The 22,655-nt window shown below is 39.8% G+C and overlaps 1 protein-coding gene across 1 annotated transcript in view; it reads right to left on the reverse strand.

Moving 5' to 3' along the window:
• The window catches only part of LOC135478149 (integrin alpha-8-like), a 109,243-nt gene extending 86,930 nt beyond the window's left edge, over window positions 1–22,313 (reverse strand). Inside the window, exons 1-3 of the mRNA XM_064758421.1 lie at window positions 22,054–22,313; window positions 8,181–8,302; window positions 7,231–7,337 (exon numbers count right to left, since the gene is read on the reverse strand). Of these exons, the coding sequence (XP_064614491.1) occupies window positions 7,231–7,337; window positions 8,181–8,302; window positions 22,054–22,277 (453 nt within the window). The 5' untranslated portion in view covers window positions 22,278–22,313. The remainder of the gene's footprint in view (window positions 1–7,230; window positions 7,338–8,180; window positions 8,303–22,053) is intronic.
• Window positions 22,314–22,655: the final 342 nt, after the last annotated feature.

Here is a 22,655-nt window from a genome sequence, read left to right on the forward strand (position 1 = left end):
TGTCGCATGCCAAAGGAGGTACATGCAAGGGGCACCTGTAAGGCTATAAAGTGGACAGACGGACAGTCACACTGATAATACATGTACTGTAATTCTTCAGTGTGGTAATTAAATCTTAAAACAGTTTCAAATCGTTCTGAAAAAAAACTAGTCTTTGGTATAATCAGCCTATAACAAAAATACCAATATCCGGGCAATGTGGACAATATTTTTGAACAGTAAACCTGTCAACTGGAATCTTTATAAACAAGCCCAACTTTCAGCATCTGCCAAATCTGACCTTGATCTAGCGAGGGCGTGTCTCTGACAAAGACATTAGCTGTCACAGGAATTGACAGCAGACTTACAGGCCGCCTCTGGTAAAATTTTTGACACAAAATAATAAACAAACGCAGTGTGTATACAGCCAGTTCATCTGTAACGTGCACCTGTATGCAATGTGCATTTAAACCAGAGGATGACTTCAGCACTGCACGCAAACGCATTTAGAATTCTCCACTGGATATTATTGTGTGAACAATCTACATCAGAATCTGGCAAGGCCACACAAATTTAAACTGTTGTTTTAGGGGAAGAATAATTTTCCTCCAATTTTGGAGGAGGGTACAAAAAGAAAGCTGAAAAATCTTCTCATATGCGGGAAATGTGGATTTGTCCCAGCAAATTGTCAAGATTTGACAACATTTAAACGTGAGTTTTCAGTTTCATTTTTATGCAATTTTTTTTTAATTTTTTAATGTTAGTTTGCCTGCAAAACACCAAATAAAATTGGTATGGCCTAAGCAGTTTTTATAACAATAAACTCATACTGGACATATGGATGTTTCTGATCACATTTTTTGCAGTCAGACAAATGCAGTGCAGACGTGCAGACGTGCAGACAAATCTACATAACGAATGCATAACTATGCTGCATGCTGCATATGGTGCAGACAGACACACAAGCTTACTGTCACCAAGACTCCTCAAGCAGTAAGAGTGGAGGAATCCACAATTTCACTGTCCAAGGCTGGGTTTGAACCCGTACCTTGTGTCTCCTAGCACAACAAAGATAATTGCCTCTAGCCACTGCACTCTTCCTCTGACAAGTTTAAGTGCAATTGTATCATGACTATCCCATTCTTGAACCCGCTTTACGACTGGACCAGCTAAAAGGATTAACAAAAGGAGGTCAATCAGATACCTGGCGAAGGGCAGTATGATTATATTCCCAAGAAAAAGGTAATTTCATGCTTCCCAATCATATACATGTATATGAAAAATTAGGGCACAGTGTATGTAGGTCTTAAAGAGAAAATATAAAGATTCATGAGAAAAGCTCAATGAAAACATTTGTGTACGGTAGGGTAATTTTTAAAATTTTGGTGCAAGATTAAGCAAAACAAAAATGTGTCATTATAGTCTAAATCCTTCTGGCCTAAATCCTTCTTGCCTAAATCCTTCTTGCCTAAATCCTTCTTGTCTAAAGCCTTGCCTTAAACCTTCTGGCCTTAAACCTGGCCTTAAACCTTCTGGCCTAAGACCTGGCCTTAAACCTTCTGGCCTCAGACCTTCTTGTCTAAAACCTTCTGGCTTAAATCATTCTGGCCTAAATCATTCTGGCCTTGCAATTTAATTAACAGGTACGAAGACAAACAGGGAGAGCAGGAAACTCTTCCATGCATGTGCTTTCAGTGCAAGCATCCTAACACCTGAAGGTCTGTAAGATAGCACAGTAATGCACATCACAACTTTCTTAAATGAACCAAAACACAACCTTATCTGATTCCTTCATGCCTATCAGCACCATGTCATTCTACACCTCTGTGCATACCCTCCACACCTACATGATGTTAGAGCCCGTGGTTTACATGTTCACAAAACAAGAACATAGACTGACAAGTTAACCACTCATTTCCTTCCCACTTCCCCTTCTCCACCACCCACCAAACAGAATGCAAACAAATTCCCTGCCGGTTTAACTCATGGCAGAATTCATGGCAATTTAATCTTAGATTTAGACATAATCAGGTTGTTTCTCAATTCCTTTTTTCAAGGCAAATATTAAAGTGATAAAATATAAGTTGTATCAGAGATTAATGTGCTTTATTTCTCACAGACGTAAACAGCCTAAATAATCACTTAGATAATACGTAAGCTTACATCTAAAAGAATCACCTTCTACTTCTGTTAAAAGTATAAATGGAAATGAAACAACCACACAGTCTTCTTCCCTGATAAAATAGTCTTTAATTCTTTTTTTATCTGTTTCTTTATTGGAATGCTGTAACTTTTCCAGTATTTTGAGAATTTGATTCCCGTACTATACCAGCCCGAAAACCCTACTGATCAAGCTCAGGATTTGGCAGAAAACTCCTGCTGTTCGAAAAATCGACGCTGCTCATTCCTCGTCAGCAGATAGCCGAATCACACTGACATGAAAATCACAACACGGCAAGTAGTTGACCTGTTTCAAGCAGAAAAACGCAAGTTTACCAACTCTCTTCACAACTTTGCCAAAACCGCAGCTGTTTCTGATTTATTACATCTGCAGTGTTTTGATCACATGATCCATCCAGAATTTAGGTCAAAGGTCATTGTCTACATCTTCATTCCAGGTTCCGCTGATAATGTCTAAAGCAGACATACCCCTGGGAGCTAAAAATAAATTTGTGTTTATTTTTGCTGAAAATGTTTTGCCAATTCAGCACTCACGAAAAAAAAAATGTGTTATCCATTAGTTCACACATTGAGTAGTTTAAGTTTTTACGCAAACAGGAAGAAGAAGTGTTTCTTTTTTTCTGCTTACATGTAATAAATACATTACATGTGTCCATATGTTTGTTAAATTTGCCGTCTTTTATACAGACTCTCGTTGTGTCCTTCAAAAAAACTGAAGAAACAGAATCAAATGTTATCCGCTGGTATTCTGGGGTTGAAATTAACTACAAAATGTCACTGGCCAATGACATCTGCGTCCTTTGAGACCTGCTGATCTTCCTACAATATACATATGTACTTTCATCTTAATATGCAGAATTTATAGTAGAAACCATATATACAAGTAGGTAAGGTATGGTCACTGGTTCTGAATTAAGTCTTGATAAAGTATCAGTCAGTCGGAACAGTGCTTGTTTAACTCTACTGGCCTGAACAATATTCCATTGGCCTCAGACCAGCGTTAATTTCGAACCCTGATTGATACTACATGATAATCTGCATTCTGAAATTTGACTGAATGCTGCAACAAAGTGCAGGTTGTGCTACATGGACATATCTACCATGGTGACACAATACCTCCAGTATTAGCTGCCATGGACCAGCCCTGATAGCACAGTTGGTAGAGCATCCGCTTCAGGAGCGATAGATCCAGGGGTCAATCCTGGGTCGAGTCATACCGAAGACCTTAAAAGAGGAAGTTGTAACTCCCTCGCTTGGCATTTAGCATGAAGGAGATAGTGCAACAACTGGTTGACCTGTATCAGTATAACGGCTTGGGCGGGGCGCCTTACTTGCCTTCGGTAAGGCATCTCAATGAAGCAGCACTAGATTAAAGAGTGGTGGAAATCCTTCCTGCAACAAGGAGGCACATTACATGTGCTCTAAGGATTCTTTCGTCGTCATATGACTGAAAAATTGTGTGACGTTAAACCCCAAGCACTCACTCATCCCAAGCCCTGAAACCCAAGAACACTCACTCACTCACTAGCTGCCATGGAAGCTACAGGTGCATATTAACAACGCATATTAAAATTGTCACCTGTGTGTAATATTGATAATGACGTCCTAACAGTGCATCTTAAATACGTAATTTCAGAAGCAAAGATAGGCCATAAAATATTATGTTTTTGTGCTGAAACTTCCATTTTTCCACAAGGATATAATTTTACTTTACAAACAAACCTGAAAACACCAATTTTTCAAAAAACTACAGCTTTCAGAATCAGGCCAAATAAGTGACTTGATCATGGACGAAACATTTTATTTATTTATTTGATTGTTTTTTCACGCCGTACTCAAGAATATTTAACTTATACGACTGCAGCCAGCATTATGGTGGGAGGAAACCCACGACCATCCACAGGTTGCTGGAAGACCTTCCCACTTACAGCCAGAGAGGTAGTCAATATGAGCTGGACATGAACTCACAGCGACCACATTGGCAAGAGGCTCCCGGGTCATTACGCTGCAAACAAAATATTAAATCAAATATCTGTACATGCCTGAACTATGACTTGGGAAGTTGCTTTACATTGCATATGGACATTTAAACATTACTTGAGGAAAACGCAAATTATCCATGACCTAATAGCTTTGGCAGCCAAGTCAAGAAGAAGTCTTTGGTCCTGACTGTGTCATCTAGAATAAAAGACATTGTCATTTTAATCATAGCGTTCGTTAATGACTGTGTGGCTGACACTGTAATGAGGTGTGTAGATGTACATGTACATGCCTGTGTGTATGCTTGAGGTTTAACGTCATACTAAACAATTTTTCAGTCATATGACGATGAGGTGTCATCAGGTGTGTGCACATATACTGTGTCTTCTTGAGGCAGGGCAAGTCCATGCATGCCGCCAAAGTGATACCACCTTTGAAATATCATGTTGAAGACACCAGACATGACACCCCACCCTGTCACATTATATTGACACCAGGCCAACCTGTCATGTTTCCTAGCTGAGCATCAAACCATGCCACAGCAAGTGCCAGTATAAAATTTTTTTGACCCTAGGGTCTCCCGACTTTGAGACGGACACTCTGGGATTTAATGTCACACTAGCCATATTTTAGCCTTGTTAACGTGGCACAAAGATGATAGAATCAGAAAAAAAAAAGAAAACTGAAAAGACACTTTTAGAAAATGGTAATAAAACAAAAAAAAGGTAAACCTGTAAACACACATTAGTCCCCATGAGCGAGTAATAGAATATCCCCCAATAAGGACTGGAAATAAGCAGTCGACGGACAATCATGAAATCACATCTTGTCAGGTTCAAACAAAGTGGTGACTGACAAACTTCACATGTAACTACAAGGACTGAACAATGTTTTGAAATGTTTCAGTTAAAAAAGTTATTTTGAGGCCTGCCTATCCATATCTTAATTCCTCAACCTATACCCATATGAAAGAGAAACTATCAGTACGATTCATTCAACATTTTAATTTGATTTTGGCGCGGTCGCTGTGAGTTTAAGTCCAGCTCGTGTTGGCTTCCTCTCTGGCCGTAAGAGGGAAGGTCTGTCAGCAACCTGCGGATGGTCGTGGGTTTCCTCCGGGCTCTGCCTGGTTTCCACCCACCATAATGCTGGCCGTCGTATAAATGAAATATTCTTGAGTACGGCGTAAAACACCAATAAAATAAATAAATACATAAAAAAAACAGACAAAAGCAAAAGTGCTGTAACAACTTCACATGTGTGAGGCTCAAGTGCCAGGAATTAGCACGGCATCAACCTTACATATATATAAAAATGACCATGCTCCTAGCAGGGACATGTGCCAATAGCCTTGGATCGTTATGCACAAGCTGCTCTATGGGTACAGGGGCTGTAACAATTTTACTTCACCAAAAACCAGTTAATACTTCATCCAGGCGCCAGGTGGTCCCTGCTTTTTCCCCCGCACACAGTCACATAACACAAGCCTCTCAATAACAAACCAAGTCGAGTTCTGACAAATGCAACAAGTCTATTGGCAACCTCAGCAGGAAGCAGTGCTTTTATACTCCCGTTTGTCAGTTTTTTTAGCCGGTTAATTTGTGGTGTGATTTACCTGTGTGCAGGCAGCTCCGATCTATATGCTTTGTTCATCAACGAGGCTGGAAATGGTGGTACCTTTGTGTAAACTGTTAAAAGTGGCAATCTACAACAACTCTTCAGAGCACACAGTCATGATTTGTCTCCTATCTATAGACTCCCCTTTAACCTTTGTCTAGAAATAAAATCTACTGATTAATTCTGCAGCCGTATGATCAGTGCAACAGACAATTTTTCTCAGATTATTTTTCCAGGCGTGAATTCTACCACCCACCCCCTCCTCCGCAGCCCCACCCTGTAGAGGCAGTTTGCCAGGCACTGGTGCGATACTAGAAACAACCATCAATAAGAAATGTGGAACCGTTCCAAGGCTTAACAAAACCTGTTTGTTGGTTTCGGCTCTTCACGACAACCTGTTACTCTGTACAAAGAATTTTTCCAAGGGATTCTGGGTGGTACATTGTAAGATATGAAGACCACTTTAACCTCTCTTAAAGCAATCACTCAACTTATTTCTCCATACAAAGTGTCAGCTTAGCAAAAGCTCTTCTGGCTTATATGCAGCCTCTTGGTAAACACCTGCAAGTGTGCACATCATTTTCTACACAATTCAACTAAGTCTCCCTGGTAAACAGAAGGCTCGACATTGGCTCACTTCATAAATGTAGTGTGCCTTTGCCTCAATCCATGGACGTTAACAGTATCCTGCCCTTAATAAAGTGTACCCTTGCCTCAAATCATAAATGTAAAGTGTACCCATGTCTCAAATCATAAATGTAAAGTGTACCCTTGTCTCAAATCACAAATGTAAAGTGTACCCATGTCTCAAATCATAAATGTTAAGTGTACCTTTGTCTCAAATCACAAATGTAAAGTGTACCCTTGTCTCAAATCATAAATGTAAAGTCTACCCTTGCCTCAAAACATGAATGTATAGTGTACTTTTGTCTCAAATCATAAATGTAAAGTGTACTCATGTCCCAAATCACAAATGTAAAGTGTACCCATGTCTCAAATCATAAATGTAAAGTGTACCTTTGTCTCAAATCATAAATGTAAAGTGTACCTTTGTCTCAAATCATAAATGTAAAGTGTACCCTTGTCTCAAATCATAAATGTAAAGTGTACCTTTGTCTCAAATCACAAATGTAAAGTGTACAGTTGCCTCAAATCATTATTGCAAATATACGCTTACTTCTATCCATGAATGCAAAGCATAGGCTTGCCCTTGCCATAATTCATAAATGTTAATTGTATCTTGCCCCATTTCATACCTATAAAGTGTACAAGTCTATACTTTTCAGGCAAATTCATAAACATAAAGTGTACATGTAACCTATCCTGAGTTCATAAACATTTAAAGTATACTTAAATAATATAAAAGTTACGTTTATGAATTACGTGAAAATTTCTGTCAATTCCTAAGCAATATGTGCACCACTGCGTCAGTTCTGACATATGAAATGTTCATTTATGAATAAACTGACTCACCACAATGACACCATTTTCTCCAGAACTTTTGACCGTTGCACCAAACCACTGGTTTGACTTGTCCTCTATATCCAAAAACTCACTGCCATTCCATCGAATGTTGTTACCTACAGATAAAACCAACAGATGCAATATGTACGTTATTTAAAACTAATATTCTGAGATTGCGCCCCATTCATTCATCTACAACAGACAGCAAAGCACAATGATAATGTTTGGATATGTAATCATGTGATATGTGAACTGTAATCATAAAGGGATACAGAATCGTCGCTGATTGGCTGAGAGTGGAGATAGGATTTCCTGGGTTAAATCTTGCAGCCTTGGTCATGCTTGCATAAATCTACAGTCCCATACCTAAAATTCAGCTGAGGCAATTCATAGCCTGGACTTAATAATGAAACAAATAAATAAATACTAGAATTATAATGAGGCAAGGCATTTCCCCAAACCTTTATTGAAAGTGAATTAGCTAATACTGGTGTTAAGTCATGTGTTTATTTAAAATTTTCGCCAAACTCAACAGCCAATAAAGTTGTCATTTCAAGTACAAAGTGTAACAGTAGCTGATTTAGTTCATATTTAATACACTGTTACACAATTGTTTTTGGACTAAGTACAAAACTGAAGACTCGGCTTGAAATCAAGTCTGGATTTAATCTATCCTAAAACAATTTTGAACAACCGAGCCCTAAGCTTATAAGGTAAAGTTAAAGTTGTTACTGCTCTGTGTTAGGAAGAGATTGGTTTAATTAACTTTTAAAACAGCCCATGGAATTCAACAAAAATTTGGCTGAAATTGAATTTTAAATTAAATTGAAGTTACATTCCACATTTGGTTTGGTTTAAAGTTAGTTTCTGAAATCACCTTGGGGTTATAGGCTACTGTACCAGTACATGTACATATAAGAGTGTTACAGTGTGATTTGGTATACAAAACCCCATCTTACCTTTTGTATCAAAAGGAATTTGCTGACAATCATTCACTCGCTCAGTCTTACACCTGTACACCGCTCCTGCTTTCTGGATTTTTTTCTGAGGTGTGTCGGCTTTTGGTGCCCCAATTAGCAACCTGTAAATCAGAAAATGGCATTGGTAAAAGATCAATGCTGAACACCCTATCCTGTGAATAGATTATCTCCCATGGAGTTCACCTGATGTGATGGTTTCTACAAGTTTAAAAGCTGAGAAAATGAAAATTAGTATTTTATTGGTGTTTGCTGAGTTGACTGGTAGTAAATTATCCAGCAAAGTTTTCCGGGCCATTCTCAATTTCATTGATGTCACCGGATTATGTCCTTACCACATTCCCGTTACTTAAAAGCTGTTAATACCAAAGAATACCAAACCTAGCAATAACACTGTTTTCATTTCGCTGCAGAAATTAATCGCCGTAGTCCCCACCGGTATGTTTACCTATGTGGTCATGTCCATACCGCAAGACGACACCAATTTTGTTTTGTGTTTTATGGAGGAATTAACACATACTAAAAAATACAAAAATGAATATAAATAAATCATAAATGCATGTATTTTGTCCGATTGATGTCATCAATTTTTCATGCTGAAGACACAGTAACAAGATCGGAAAGCCTTGAAAAGCAAGAAAATTTTAAGTCTCAGATAATCCAATTTTTCACAAATTTAATGATTTTACGATTTAGTTTTATTTTTATGCCCTCTTCCAACATTGAAAAAACAGATTCATTCTGTAAGCAAAACAACAACTGATATGGCCGTCTTGAGTTGATGAGTGAATCAAAATGGAGGCTGACATTAAACAAGTGTGGCAGTTTCCCCACTTCCCTCACTCGCTGCTACATTCGGTATGACTTTTGATTCGCTTATTGCTAGTAATACAAAAACAGTGGGTTTGTTCCACGCTCTGAACTACATCATCTTCGACACCAGAAGCGCCTAACAACTCTCCGCCTAGCGCTACCTTGGCTTCCTTTGGTAACATAGATGGCGCTGTCATGTTTACTAGAATCTTCGTATGCTAATGAGCATATCAAACCTACCAACAGGCATTTCGTGCAGGAGGAGGCATCAGGACCCGACAGTGCAATCTTATTTGCAAATGTGGTCTTCAGTATTTTTTTTCGATTTTTTCTGTCAGGAGAAAACGGTATTTGAAAATATTTTTGTATGGTGGGTATTCGTGACCACAATTTGGTATACACCATGTCGTCTTTGCATAATAATGTTCTAAATAAGGATGTGATGCATGCCTAATAAATCTATTTGAATGTAGGCAAAATTTGTTGTTTATATCCAAACACATGCATTTAATCTGAATTATGATAATATTTAGAAATATATTAAAAAATTCAGTTCAACCACATTTGTTAGCTGAAAAGACTAAATTCTAGAGCAAATATATTTATTACATATGTGTAATTGTTAGTTACTTCCTCGTTTAGAACATTATTGCACAAAGACAATATAGGGCCTAGGCCCTATATCACGAGGTGGTCCCAAAGTTTCAAGTGTCTTTAAATTCTCTTTTAAGAGAAATCGAAAGAAATTTTACAACTTTACAACATTTAGCCTACAACTAACTTTTCGCACTCTTTTATCTGAAGTTTAAGAGAGTTTTTTTTTTGGGGGGGGGGGGTTGGGGGAGGAGGCTACGTAATTTTTATGTGTTCTCCAATTTTAAGAAAATAGGCTTAATCTGGTTCAATAATCGAATACACTCAATCATTCAAATTTTCTGTTACATTTAAGGGATTAATTTTGAGAGTATGAAGTTTAACGATATTTTATATATCATACAAATTGGCATAATTATTATGACGCACTTTTGTGTAGGATTACGAGGAGAGGGGCTAAATGGATACAGACCACATACGCCTAGGTCTAGATATCTTCAGTACAAATATCCAAGACGACAAGCCATAGAGTGGAAATTGGCCTCAAGGGAAGATCGTGTCGTTCCACCTTTGTAGGCCTATCGGAAACGAACCAACCAGCACAATCGTGGCTGAACATGCAGTTAAGTTATTCTTAGCTATCTTTCACTCGGCCTATGTCGATCTCCATCCTTCAGCATGCCAATTAGACCTAATACGGTCAAGATTTTACGGCAGGTTAGATATTGTATATATAGCAACTGTATAGGCCTTCAAAGTTGCCGAATTGATGCAAAACAAATGTATTTGGTTCTTTTCTTTTAATACGCATCTATTTTAGTCCAGGATAACTTTAAATTCGGATGACTTAATAAGTTATATAATGCGGGTAATAGGTCTATAGGCCAAAGCGAGAACGAGAGTCCCTGGAATTAATTAGGCTAACCACGCCTGAGAAACAACTATAGATGACTGCGTTCGACTTAGTTGGATACGGTAGTACTACCTAATGTAAGGACTAAGTGAACCTAGCTGAGGTGAATTGACAAGAGTGCGGGTCTCCACGGTTACTTGTTATCATTTTGCCAGCTATACAACGCTATCGTCGTTGTGCTGGTTTTACTTGCTATCCTTGCTGTAATTTGTGTTTGATTTTGAAAGGACCCGGTACAGTAAGGTCCCAGAGAGGAACGATAATAAAGTGCAATTTTCAAAATCCCAGCACAATTCTGTGCGTTTCGGAATCAGAAGTATAAAAGTTAGTGGAAAAGCCCAGAAAAGTCATATGGCCACAAAAGAGATGGTTGCTTAGTAATAACCCACCAACAATGCAATCTCGGTCAGAAACGCCAATTTTTTGTTCAAACGAGGCACTTTATGAAGATCGACGTTAACCAAAAAAATATTTTTTGTGAAACTATCATTTATGAATTTCTATGTGTTGTCAAAGTTCCGTTTTGTTTAACGATTGTCTTCATATGTAAAAACATGAACTTTATAATTGTGATTGGTTTTGTCATTTTGGCAAGTTTAAAATCCGTATTTCTTCAACAGTCAGAGTGGCATCCTTCATAGTACAGTGAACCTGACGAAGATGTCAGCAGTTGTCAAAATTATAGTTTGTTTCGCTTCTTGAGGTGCAGTTTCTCGCACTGGTGCAGATTCCCCGCCTTACCATACAAGGTCCTTCGAATATATCTTGCCAGGAATATCTATAAGCTGTTTCTCAACATTACTGAAACTTGATGGCAGTGCTTCCTGTTAACACAGGCCTATAAATGTAAATCAATATTCTAAAGACGTAGCCCATTAATTAGAAATTCATAAGAAATCGGCCTTCATCAGCATTGTGCTTTTGTGAACAGTTTCAATCTAAGTGCAACTGAGATCCCTTAACCCGTATTTGTTCAACCTGGAAATTATTCTAGAACTGCATACGAGCTGAAATTTGAATCGGATGTCACGCCAAACGAATATCGATCCCTTCTCATTGAGAACTGCACTGATGACTGAGATTTAACACTGAAGCCACGCCTGTTGAAAATCAACTGTCTTTGCTGCATCACTGGAAACTGTTTGGATGATGGCCCCTTCCATCGTATATGTTACTATCTTTTATTTGGTATTTATTTTAATATTTCTTACATATTGCTTTGGCAACTGTTGATTCAGGTATATTGTTCTGGAAATGGGTGTTGCAGTTATCGACTTAACACGCTTGTTCATGACGCTTACATACAGATTGTCGATGATGACTGGCTTAGGGTTAACGTCGGATATGATATCTTAAGTATATCACCAAAAGTATGGCTGGTAGAAATGAACTTTCATAATCATATAAGATTTTTTGTGAAGTTTGATTAATTTCTTACCAAAAAACATAATTCTTGGCATCAAATGTGTAGTTTTAGGACTTTGAGACTTTAAGTGGCCCTATGAGCTGGATGAATCACGCAAAATGTGTCCTTCTCAAAAAAGCTAAACTTTAGGTGAAATACGGTATACGTCACGAACGCTCTGGGATTGGCGGAGGAGGGAAAAGGAAGAGCTGGCTAAACTGTGCATGGCGGTTTTAATCCGTCCATGATAAATCTTACCCTCACCTTGTCTATGGGTGGTAAGAAGAGTTTATATTTGGCAAGTGACTTGCACCGTCCCTAAACACTGGTACCTGGATAGTGTTCCGAAGCGGACGTCTGTTTACACAGACAATACAGCCCACAAACCGAGCCTGTTTGTCATTTCCTCGGATGCCCGCCAGCCGCGGGGTCACTGGTCACTTATAAAGACTAGTGACCGCCCGCCACATGTGGCAAGCATCTTGCCTCGCGTAGTTGAAAGCGACATCATTACAACCCAATCGTCTTCCGTTTAGGAACCAGTCCCTCGAGAGGTCATGTGCGTCTTCAAATGAACAATACCTTGAACAATTCGAATGAATGGACTGTCGGATTCATCTACAGCAATTGCATGGACACCTACTAGGCTGAGAAAGATACATTTATTTTTTCGTTGGATTTTAAAGGAAACTACATCAGACTCCCCAGATGGTACATCTTACCTGGACGTATTTTTACCAAAGCCACAGCGATTTCCAGGCACACGGACTAATCGATAAGAAGGGTAATTTAATTTTTGACACCGTGAATCATATCCTTACTTGGACAGCAATATACTGAAAGGCTCTGCATATGACGTGGAGTTACCACCACCTTGAAGCATTTGTTACATCCTGCCTGTGCATTGTGTGATGATTTTAACATACGTCAGTAGTATTCACTACAAAACAAAAACTGATGTGTCACGCATATTCAGCCAAACACATTCAATCGAAGTTTCTTGAATTTTACAGTGAGTGCTGTTCTTTTGTAAGTAATAGTATGGAGGGCGTGTCAAAAATCTCTGACATTCTGTTGTGTCATGACTGCGTCTAATTCCGATTGGCCTTGGACCATATGACGTTGAATAAGATCACATATGGCAAAAACGCTCGCATGCATTGTGATAGTTGACAAATGGTCCTTTTTCGGCATTTACATGAACAGTAATAGAACAAAGTTCTAACGACGGTAAATTGACCAGCGGTCAGAATTCACCGGTTAAGTAACCAACTTACCTAACCCCTCTAGCATCATGCGTGGCTTAAGCGTGGCTTAAACTGACTATATAAAAAGACAAGGTAATTCTAGACAAGTGACATATAATAAATTGCCAGTCACAATCCTTTTATTATTATTTACTTCCACCTTTTCAAAGTGCTTTGTTGTCATGATATTTAATACGCATTTACATGAAAGCATTACATGAAAATCTCGAAAATCGCACACATCCGGTGGAACTTACAATGGTCACAGTTATCCCAAGCATAATTCATACTCTTAATAGGTGACACCATGTTACATTCGGTCCAACATACTGTGGATTTTTAATAATTAGTACAAAAACAGCCGTAATTTGATACTGCACGTAATACGAAGTGGGATTATCCGCCTGCGACGTACAGTCACGTGACTCACCGGAAGGACGTCATTCACAGGAATTGCGTTCACAGGATGAGCAATAAGGGCATTTTAAGTGGGTCGAATTAGCAGGAAACACGAATGTTAGAGCGTTTGTTTTCGAAGTCAGGAGACAAGTTATTAAACCCGGATAGGGTCATACAAAGGCTATAAAAATGGTACTTGTTGCTGCCTTGTTTGACGCTCACCACACTGTTAGGGGTTAGAACAAGGAAGCTGGCCTTGGTTGGCCAGTTGTTAGTATAATGTGACTGGGTTTCGAACTGTATCTAATACCACTTAACCTGGGGCTAGGGGCCGTAAAGGCAGCCATGCTCATTATATCTGCATGATGCCTTTATGAACAGTTGCAATCAAAGCGCGACTGAGATACCTTGTTTAATTGTTATTTGACCTGGAACTCATTCATGAACTACGAATTTGAACTTTGATATGGAATTCATGCCTGGAATATCAACTGTCTGATTTTAAAAAAACTGATGACCGCTTCTCTCTTTTGTGTTTCCAGCTTTATTTCCTATTTGTATAATTTCTTACATAACTTTATCTTTGGGAGTTAGTGTTAAACATTGTTTTGGAAATGGATCTTGCGATTATCGACTTGGAACGCCCTTTACGGACTATGAATGGTATACGAATGTCGGACATAACGCTTGTATCAAGTCTGTCTTCGGCATGATACAGGTCCTTCAGTGGTGACAGCACTTTGGCGTCATGGATGGTTACAAAACGATAGCGTATATGTAAACAGATCTAATGACTCCTCGTCGTCATATTTGCAACCTATCACATTGTTGCCACTACTATAGTTTTGCTCTCTACATGTTGTATTCTATCATGTGACATGTAGGTAAAAACCTTGGCTTCTCTCTCTAAAGACAGTGCAGCTGCCTTCACTCAACTGCCGTGAGTTACCGGTCTTTATGACGATGACGCTCATGTTTTGCCTATCTCTCGCACGTTCTTCTCGGCAGCTGTACTTACCGGTGACGTAACATCGTAACACGTCTAAATCACAGATGATGCAAAACATCTCGAGGTCAAATGTCGCACGTGTTACCGCTAATTAACGAGGCTGACGAACCGACGTGCCTGACGAGTTTTATGTCGATAGCAATCAACATTGCAGAAACTAAAAACTACACAACTTTTCTCGCTATTTACCCCTAACAGTGTGGTAGATTTGGTGTCTTTTCTTTCATACCCAAACCTGAATCCGTTAACAAATTAATGAGGGTATTCAACATATATAATTACAAGTACACTCAAAAAAATAAATAACAGAAAGTCTGTTGCCTGCGTAATGCTAGGCCGAATATTATGTTGAATATGGTATAGTAAATATGTTAAAACAACGTGTTCTACACTATTAGTGTACTACAGTCCTCGTGCTGAATTAATCAAATGTGAGTGCCATATTTAAGAGAATAATCTGCTGCAATAACAGAAAACATTCTACACATTTTTAGTGTTTTCTACACACTATATACCCAGTTGTAGATGTATGTCTCATATTAGCGAGTGTGCACACATCTGTATATACTACATAGCTATGTGCTGAATGGTACAGAATGTACCATGCGAGCCAGACTGAAAACGACATTCCGTATTGCGAGCAAATTATAGACAAAAGATAAGAAACAATAGCGCCTACTAGACAAGCGCAAGGATAGCCGCGGATAAGGGCCATCTCTGCATAAATTCCCCGCGTTGGACAGAAGAACAGTTCCAGTCAAAACGGAACTGAGATACAAATTTGATTAACATACACAACATGATATACTCAATTCCAGTGCTGACTGCATGTACGCACCTAGAACGACTGACACCTCGAAACTGACAGTCGCAACACAGACCAGTAAAAAGTAAATAAAGTATATAATGTATGCATGTATATATGTATCATATATAAACGACGACGAAGAATCAGGTGTGTGTGCATACATTGTGTCTTCTTGTGGCAGGGCGAGCTCATGCCGCCAAGGTGCTGCTGCCAATGAAATATCATGCCAAAGGACACCAGACATGACACCCCATCCAGTTATATTGCACTGACACTGGGCCAAGCATTCCTGTTTCCTTGACCGGCCCGGATAGCACAGTTGGTAGAGCGTCCGCTTCGGGAGCGGTAGATCCAGGATCAATCCTTGATCGAGTCACACCTAAGACTTTAAAAGAGGAAGTTGTAATGTCCTCGCTTGGCGTTCAGCATGAAGGGGATAGTGCAACGACTGGTTGACCCGTATCAGTATAATGGCTCGGGCGGGGCGGCTTACTTGCCTTCGGTAAGTCGTCTCAGTGAAGCAGCACTAAACAAAAGAGCGGTGGAAATCCGTCCTGCAACAAGGAGGCACATTACACGTACATGCACCCTAATGATTCCTTCGTCGTCATATGACTGAAAAATTGTTGAGTACGACGTTAAACCCCAAGCACTCACTCACTCACTCCTGTTTCCTTGCTCTAATCTCTCAGTTCCAAGTACCCAAGCAAACAGTGAGTACAATTTAATAATGTCTTTGGTGTGTCTCTCGATTCGAGGCCTTTGAAGTGGTTTATAAAGTAAGAAATTAGGACAGATTTATATGGAAGCTGGATGAGGACCTCTCGCCAACCAATCTTCATCGTTATAGTGAGAATGCGTCTGTCGATTACTGACCTAGGCCGTCCATTATGGCTGACGATTGGCAAGGCATACATGGCCGATCTACACAGCTATACTGGAATTCGAAATCAGGATCGTTTACAAATGCAAAACCGGTATAAATTGTAGCAATTTAAAGACAAGATTGAGTGTAAAGAACCCTGTTTCGTCAAACAATACTTTTTAGGAGACAAGATCTTTTTAGTCTTTAGAAAGGAGCAACAATCTCAAATTCACAACAGTTGTGCCTCTCGCCAATGCGGTCGATGTCAGTTCAAAACCAGCTCATGCTGGCATCCTCTCCAGCCGTGTACGTTTGGGGGGGGGGGCTTTCCCTCGGGTTCCGCCCGGTTTCCTTCCACCATAATGTTGGCCATCGTCGTCTAAATGAAATATTCTTGAATACGACATAAAACACTAATCAAATAAATAAAGAACAGTTGCGACATGCCGCAAAAAGTCCATGTCGTCTTACACTCAGACCAGACGTTAAATGAATGGACCGGGCATGTTAAAAGATAGATATAGATTAGCTGCTTGGCAAATGGATTATAAGACATTCTAATTCAAAATCTATAGCCACTCTACTTCTGCGTTAAATTACAAGGCTAGTATATAGTATATATTTCACGCTATGTCACCTATCGCTTCAGCTGTAAAGCATTCTCATGTGTTCAACTTTTTTACGGTACATATACAAATATACAGACGTCTGCATTTATTTTTAGCTTGTTGCATACCCGGCTCTTTCATTTCTCCACAACTGTTAGGGTAATATGCATGCAGATCAAATGTCTTGTTTTAATGCAGACATCCTCCGCCTGCTTGAGCGTATATCAAAGATATATTTACTCTCAGCTTCCTACCCTTTTAGGTGGCTTGCGGTTTTAAGTTGGGGCTTTAAGGAGTTTTTCTACCTAGCCTACAAAATATGAGTATAGTGTTTCTGAAAAGTAATACACGGGAATGTTCTTTTTGCAGCTAAGGCAGAGATACATAAGGTTCATACGTGTAACATGTCCCTGTGCTATTACTGCGGCATACACGTGTATGAATGAACGAAGCACGCCTGCGAAATAAACATGCGATGCCAGGAAGCTAAGTCTTTGTTTATTCCAAGGTTTCACATATCAAAAACAAAAATGTGGCCAAAATTTAAAACAAAATAGTGCTGTAGCACTGCTTGGAAACCAGCGCTGTAGCACTGATTGGAGACCAGCGCTGTAGCACTGATTGGAGGCCAGCGTTGTAGCACTGATTGGAAACCAGCGCTGTAGCACTGATTGGAGACCAGCGCTGTAGCACTGATTGGAAACCAGCCCAGCGCACCTTTTCTTCCTGATGTTCACCAGACGGAAGGAATTTTTGGGAAAATTGTTTCAGTAATCTTTTACTCATGGATATGAAGAATTATCCCAACATTCAGTGTCGTGTTTAGAGTTGGAAAAACTTCCTGTGACGTCAGAGTTTCTACCCTCTGATACTATGGTCCATACTAAGCCCACCTTAGAATTCAAGTGTTTGAACGCCTTCAACTCTTTTCACAAAAATCTAAAAAAATAAATAAATGAAAGTATGTTGTGCATAGTTTTAAGTGGTATATTTAGTGATGCATACTTCGATTTTTAGAGGTCTTTTCCTTTAATTCGGGCATCAGGCCCTTCGCCGAAGAAATCACGTGTTCGAATCTAGCCCTGGCCCTAGCTTCACATATTTACATGAGACAAGACGTCTTCAACGAACGTTTGGTTTTAACCCACGCTTCGTGTGTTCTGGTGACTGAAAGACAAATGTTTCTAACTAGGCCACGGCTCGCTCCCTACATACAAGTCAAGGTAACTTGTACATCAAAAGAAGTACTATATATATGCACTTCCACAGCGAAAAGTGCTGGAGAACAATTCAAGTGTTCCTCTGAAATACAAATTATAAAGCGGGTTGTGGTAATTTGGTATTTCCTGTGCAGGAAGGCCATCATGAGTTTAACAGAGCAGTGGCTGTAGGGGTAGACAGCCATACCTACATGCATCCACGTTCTTGGACCAAACTCGAGTTTTCTATAAAACGCTCCCATGCCAACATGTACACCCATGCAGTCGCCAGGCTGATGCCGGGTCAAGATAGTTCCGGTCTATCAATGTACACGAACAGCGTGTATTTGTTTGATGATAACCCGCCTTTACTGTAAGCCATCTTCACGCTGTGTTAAGTTTGATCTGCAACCTGGTCGGGATACTTACATAGGTACATTCCACAGTGATGTGCAGATTAAGTCCCAAAAGTAAAGGTATCCCCTTTACGTTAACAACGGGTGTGTAAAGGGATGTAATCTAGATATAACAAAGATATGTAGGAAGTAAGATATCAACCGTAACTGAGGTAAACTGACAACTGAAGAAGCCGGATTTCACCGGTTACACGTGGCCATTCGCCACCTATCACACTATCGTCGCTGCTCTGATTTTGCTCTCTATTCCATTGTCTCTAATATTCCATTCCAGAATAAAACTGGATTCAGCAGGTAGACTTTAGGCCTAAGCCTTCCCATGTTCTGTCCGTTAAAGTGTTTGTTCATTAAATGTGTTCCCAACTCAGCATTTTGAGTAATTCCAGGCCATCGGCGTTTAAAGAATTGCAATTAACATCACTGCAGTTATTTCCTAATTGTACTAGGGGGCCTATAAGATGCTGCCAGTAAGCATGTACGCGAGAAGTTAGAATAAAACCCTACCTGTAGTAAACTGATAAGAAGCCGAATTTCCACCTGTTACGTGTGACAATTTGCCAGCTATCACACTGTCGTCGCTTCTGTGGTTCTAATATCTATGCTGTTGACTTCCGTATCACATAGTGGAAAGTATGTGTTTAAGTGTGCCAGGTTCATGTATGTGTCCATTGCGACCAGACATTCATAAACAATCAGCCTTAATTATTTCTCATCAGAGACGTATTACCAGGAACAATTACAACTTTCCAATCTACCATGACCCAAGATTCGTTAATTTATGCGAATGATAAATCGTCCTGGTTTCCGACCGTTCGTGACCTAGTTACCCATCACACACAGGCTTATACTCTTGATTTGACTGGATTTTAGGTTACTCTTAGTTCTAGTTCCGTGTTTATAAGTAGATGCTTCCAGGCGGGTTCGACGAAAATGAGCATATATATTGGTATGAAGAATACCGGGGTCAGAACATAGGCCAGTGTTATTAAACATAATAATGTAGGCACGTTAGAATTAGTTGATAGCTAATCTATGCTTAGAAAACAGACATTCATATACCAGCAGTCAACCATAACGGCCTTCAGAATCTATAATCGCAGGACAAATATCCAAAACCACGTTCAACCAACTAACCATCCATGAGCTAAAATATATATATAAAATAAGAAATTTGGACGGTCTCGTGCACAGAGAAGCAGTCACTGAAAGCAATCAACAACACCATAAGTAACACTGCTATACACTTCAATAGGTCAGCGGTTTTCTGAAAACCTGAAAAAGGTTTCATTTGAAATATAATAAAAGACAAACAGCACAGAAATTAAAACCAGCGAAGACTATGTGACAATTGTCAAATAATCACACCTAACCCATGAAATACGGACGCTTGTCCATTTAATTGTATGTAGAACGCCAAAATAGTTCTCTCCTAGCTCCACTGCTACCCAGATGGTCCTCTAAACCAGCTCATGGCCAGTCATCGTGTCCACGGTACTCAGTGTACAGACTGATAGAGATCAGTAGGCCCTATCATGCCCAATGCCCAGCCGTACATTCCAGATGGTTGTCATGGCGGCCAGTCAGTTTTCAGAGGCTTAGGCCATTAAGGGCACGTGGGTGGCAATTGAGTGGAAAGTGGCCGATCTGAATGTAACCAGAGAGCACGTGAAGTTAATTGGGTCAGTATGTCTACCTGTCCATGCGTATATAAGGTTGCATGTATGACCAATTGACTGATGTCATGGATATTTACGCGAATGGCCGTATATTAATGAGATCACGTGACCTTAATTGCAGCAGTGACGTTCTGGCTTTCGGTTTTACCCCCAGCTAAGTGGCGCATGTGCCTATTTAATAATATAACACAGATGTGAGAATACTTGATGAAAACGAAGCCCGACACATGTAGAAATGCGAGAAATTGTTCGGGTGGCTGTATGACTACATCTCCACTTTAACGCAGAAATGTCTGGGTATTTCAACACATTATACATTATTTTAAGCGTAGTGAGTGTAACGTTTGTTGCAGTCATGCCAACTACAATCAACTTCAAAGCAACTGCATATATTTAAGGAGGTGAAATGCCCTCCTTGTCATGGACAAGTTATCCATCATATTTGTATAAATTTATTTGCTTTCTCTACGCAGAGAGAATCGGTATTTGGGCTGCAACATTCATATATTTCACACACTTTGCTGTTAGGGGCCTCCGAAGTCGAGGTGGGTAGGCCGCCAGCGCGGCGCAATGACCCAGGAGCCTCTCAGCAATACGGGGTCTGAGTGTTCAGGGGGAAGGTCTTCCAGCAACCTGCGGATGGTCGAGGCTTTCCCAAGGGATCTGTCCGGTTTCCTTCCACCATAATGCTAACCACCGTCACATAAGTCAAATATTCTTGAGTACTGCTTAAAATCCAATCAAAAAGATAAATAAAAATGTAATTTGCTGCTATAAATGGACTGGATTTACCATGACCGTCTTTTTAAATAACGTTTTTACAGAACGTTCCGTTGTTGCATTTAACACGCAGAATTTTACATTTAAACACAATCTGTGTCATAATCAACTTTACTAATCGCAATGGTAAGCGGTTTTATACATAACGCTTCTATGAGGACTTCGACAGGTAAAGGGACAGCAACTTCGTTTATCCACTTGGTTGTTGAAGGGATAACACGAGCTCAGCGCCTGCGAACCGGTTTGTCTGTCATCTAACCCAAGCCTTGCATGGTGAGGGTGAAATATATCCTCATTCCACGGTCGTGTTAGGCAATGCCAGGTGGCGGGAACCACTGCTATAAGCCAAACACCTGGCTGCCAGAATCACAAACCTGCCATACACTTAATGTTTACACCATGCAGCGTACTTGTCATACCGCCTTTAAAGTTTAAATCATATATACAGCTATGCTATTAGTGGTACCCAGTAACGTATCACACTAACATGTCTCCAAAAAAGGTAAAGCGAAAATTTAGGCTTTCGACTTAAATAGTTTTATGATTCCCTGTTCTTTACGTGTGCCATCACGCTTGTATGGTATAGGGACCCTTTTTTACCGTTACACAGATAATCAAGATTAGCTAAGCGAGCGAATCACCATACTCCCATGCGTTCGCCAGGCACAGATTATGTGGACCATATGAAGACAAACACGATACAAAGGCTAATTTTTCTATACATACCGTTTATCTACATGAAAAGGCGAATTTGAAGAAACATTTTACATGAAGTGATACAGGCCTGGAGAGACCCACGACCATTCGCATGAGCCGGACTTGAACTCACAATGACCGCAGTGGTGAGACGCTATTGGGTCATTGCGGCGCGTATTAAAGTTTTAAATGAATTATAACAATATACTGATCGATTTGACAAATCGCATCATCCAGCAGATGTACAAACAGAAATTCCGTCTAAAACTTATAATAGAAGACTAAAAAAAACTTAACAATACAGCATACAGAGTAAAAGCAGAGCAGCGTCAAGAGTGTGATAATACGACCTCTTGTCAATTACATTAGTTAGTTTTAAAAAACTGGATGAGTAAAAAGATTGGAAAAGAGAGAGGTTTTAACTTACCAACTCTGGCCCTGGTCCAGGTGCTGTGCTACATCAAATCCAAACATGCTGCCCCTGTCCCCCGTGTGAACCACAGCAGTCTTCGTGTCGATATTGAAACTCCAAACTACGCAAAACCAGGGACATGATAGCAGTACCAGACACCAGTAAGTTATCCTTAATCCCAATCCAAAATGACAGGCCAAACGGAATACCGGGGAATTCCCTAGCGCCATTTCCAACATACTGACGATACCCGTTACACCTTTTCTTATTGTGGTAAATTGATGCTCCTCCTTTTTTTTTTTTTTTTCTTTTTTCTTCTGGGCTTCACGGTTGTGTGGTAAACCACAGTTGTAGCTCCAAGAGGGTAATAGTAAAAAGATGAGCTTGTGGTAACATGGCAATGGCAGAGGTATCATCAAAAAAAGCGCACGATGAAGAACACTGATACCCCACTCACACTAAGTAGACACAAATCTGCAACAAAACCACGGGGAAAGAATTAAGCACTGATGTCCACTACAGACACGAGAGAGGGGAAAACAGCCAGAAATCAGCATGACAACGAACTTTCGTCAAATCAGGCGACCATTCTACTTTTTCCAGAGGACGACTTTCTG

The sequence above is a fragment of the Liolophura sinensis genome, chromosome 11, assembly GCF_032854445.1.
Source record: "Liolophura sinensis isolate JHLJ2023 chromosome 11, CUHK_Ljap_v2, whole genome shotgun sequence".
NCBI lineage: Eukaryota > Metazoa > Mollusca > Polyplacophora > Chitonida > Chitonidae > Liolophura > Liolophura sinensis.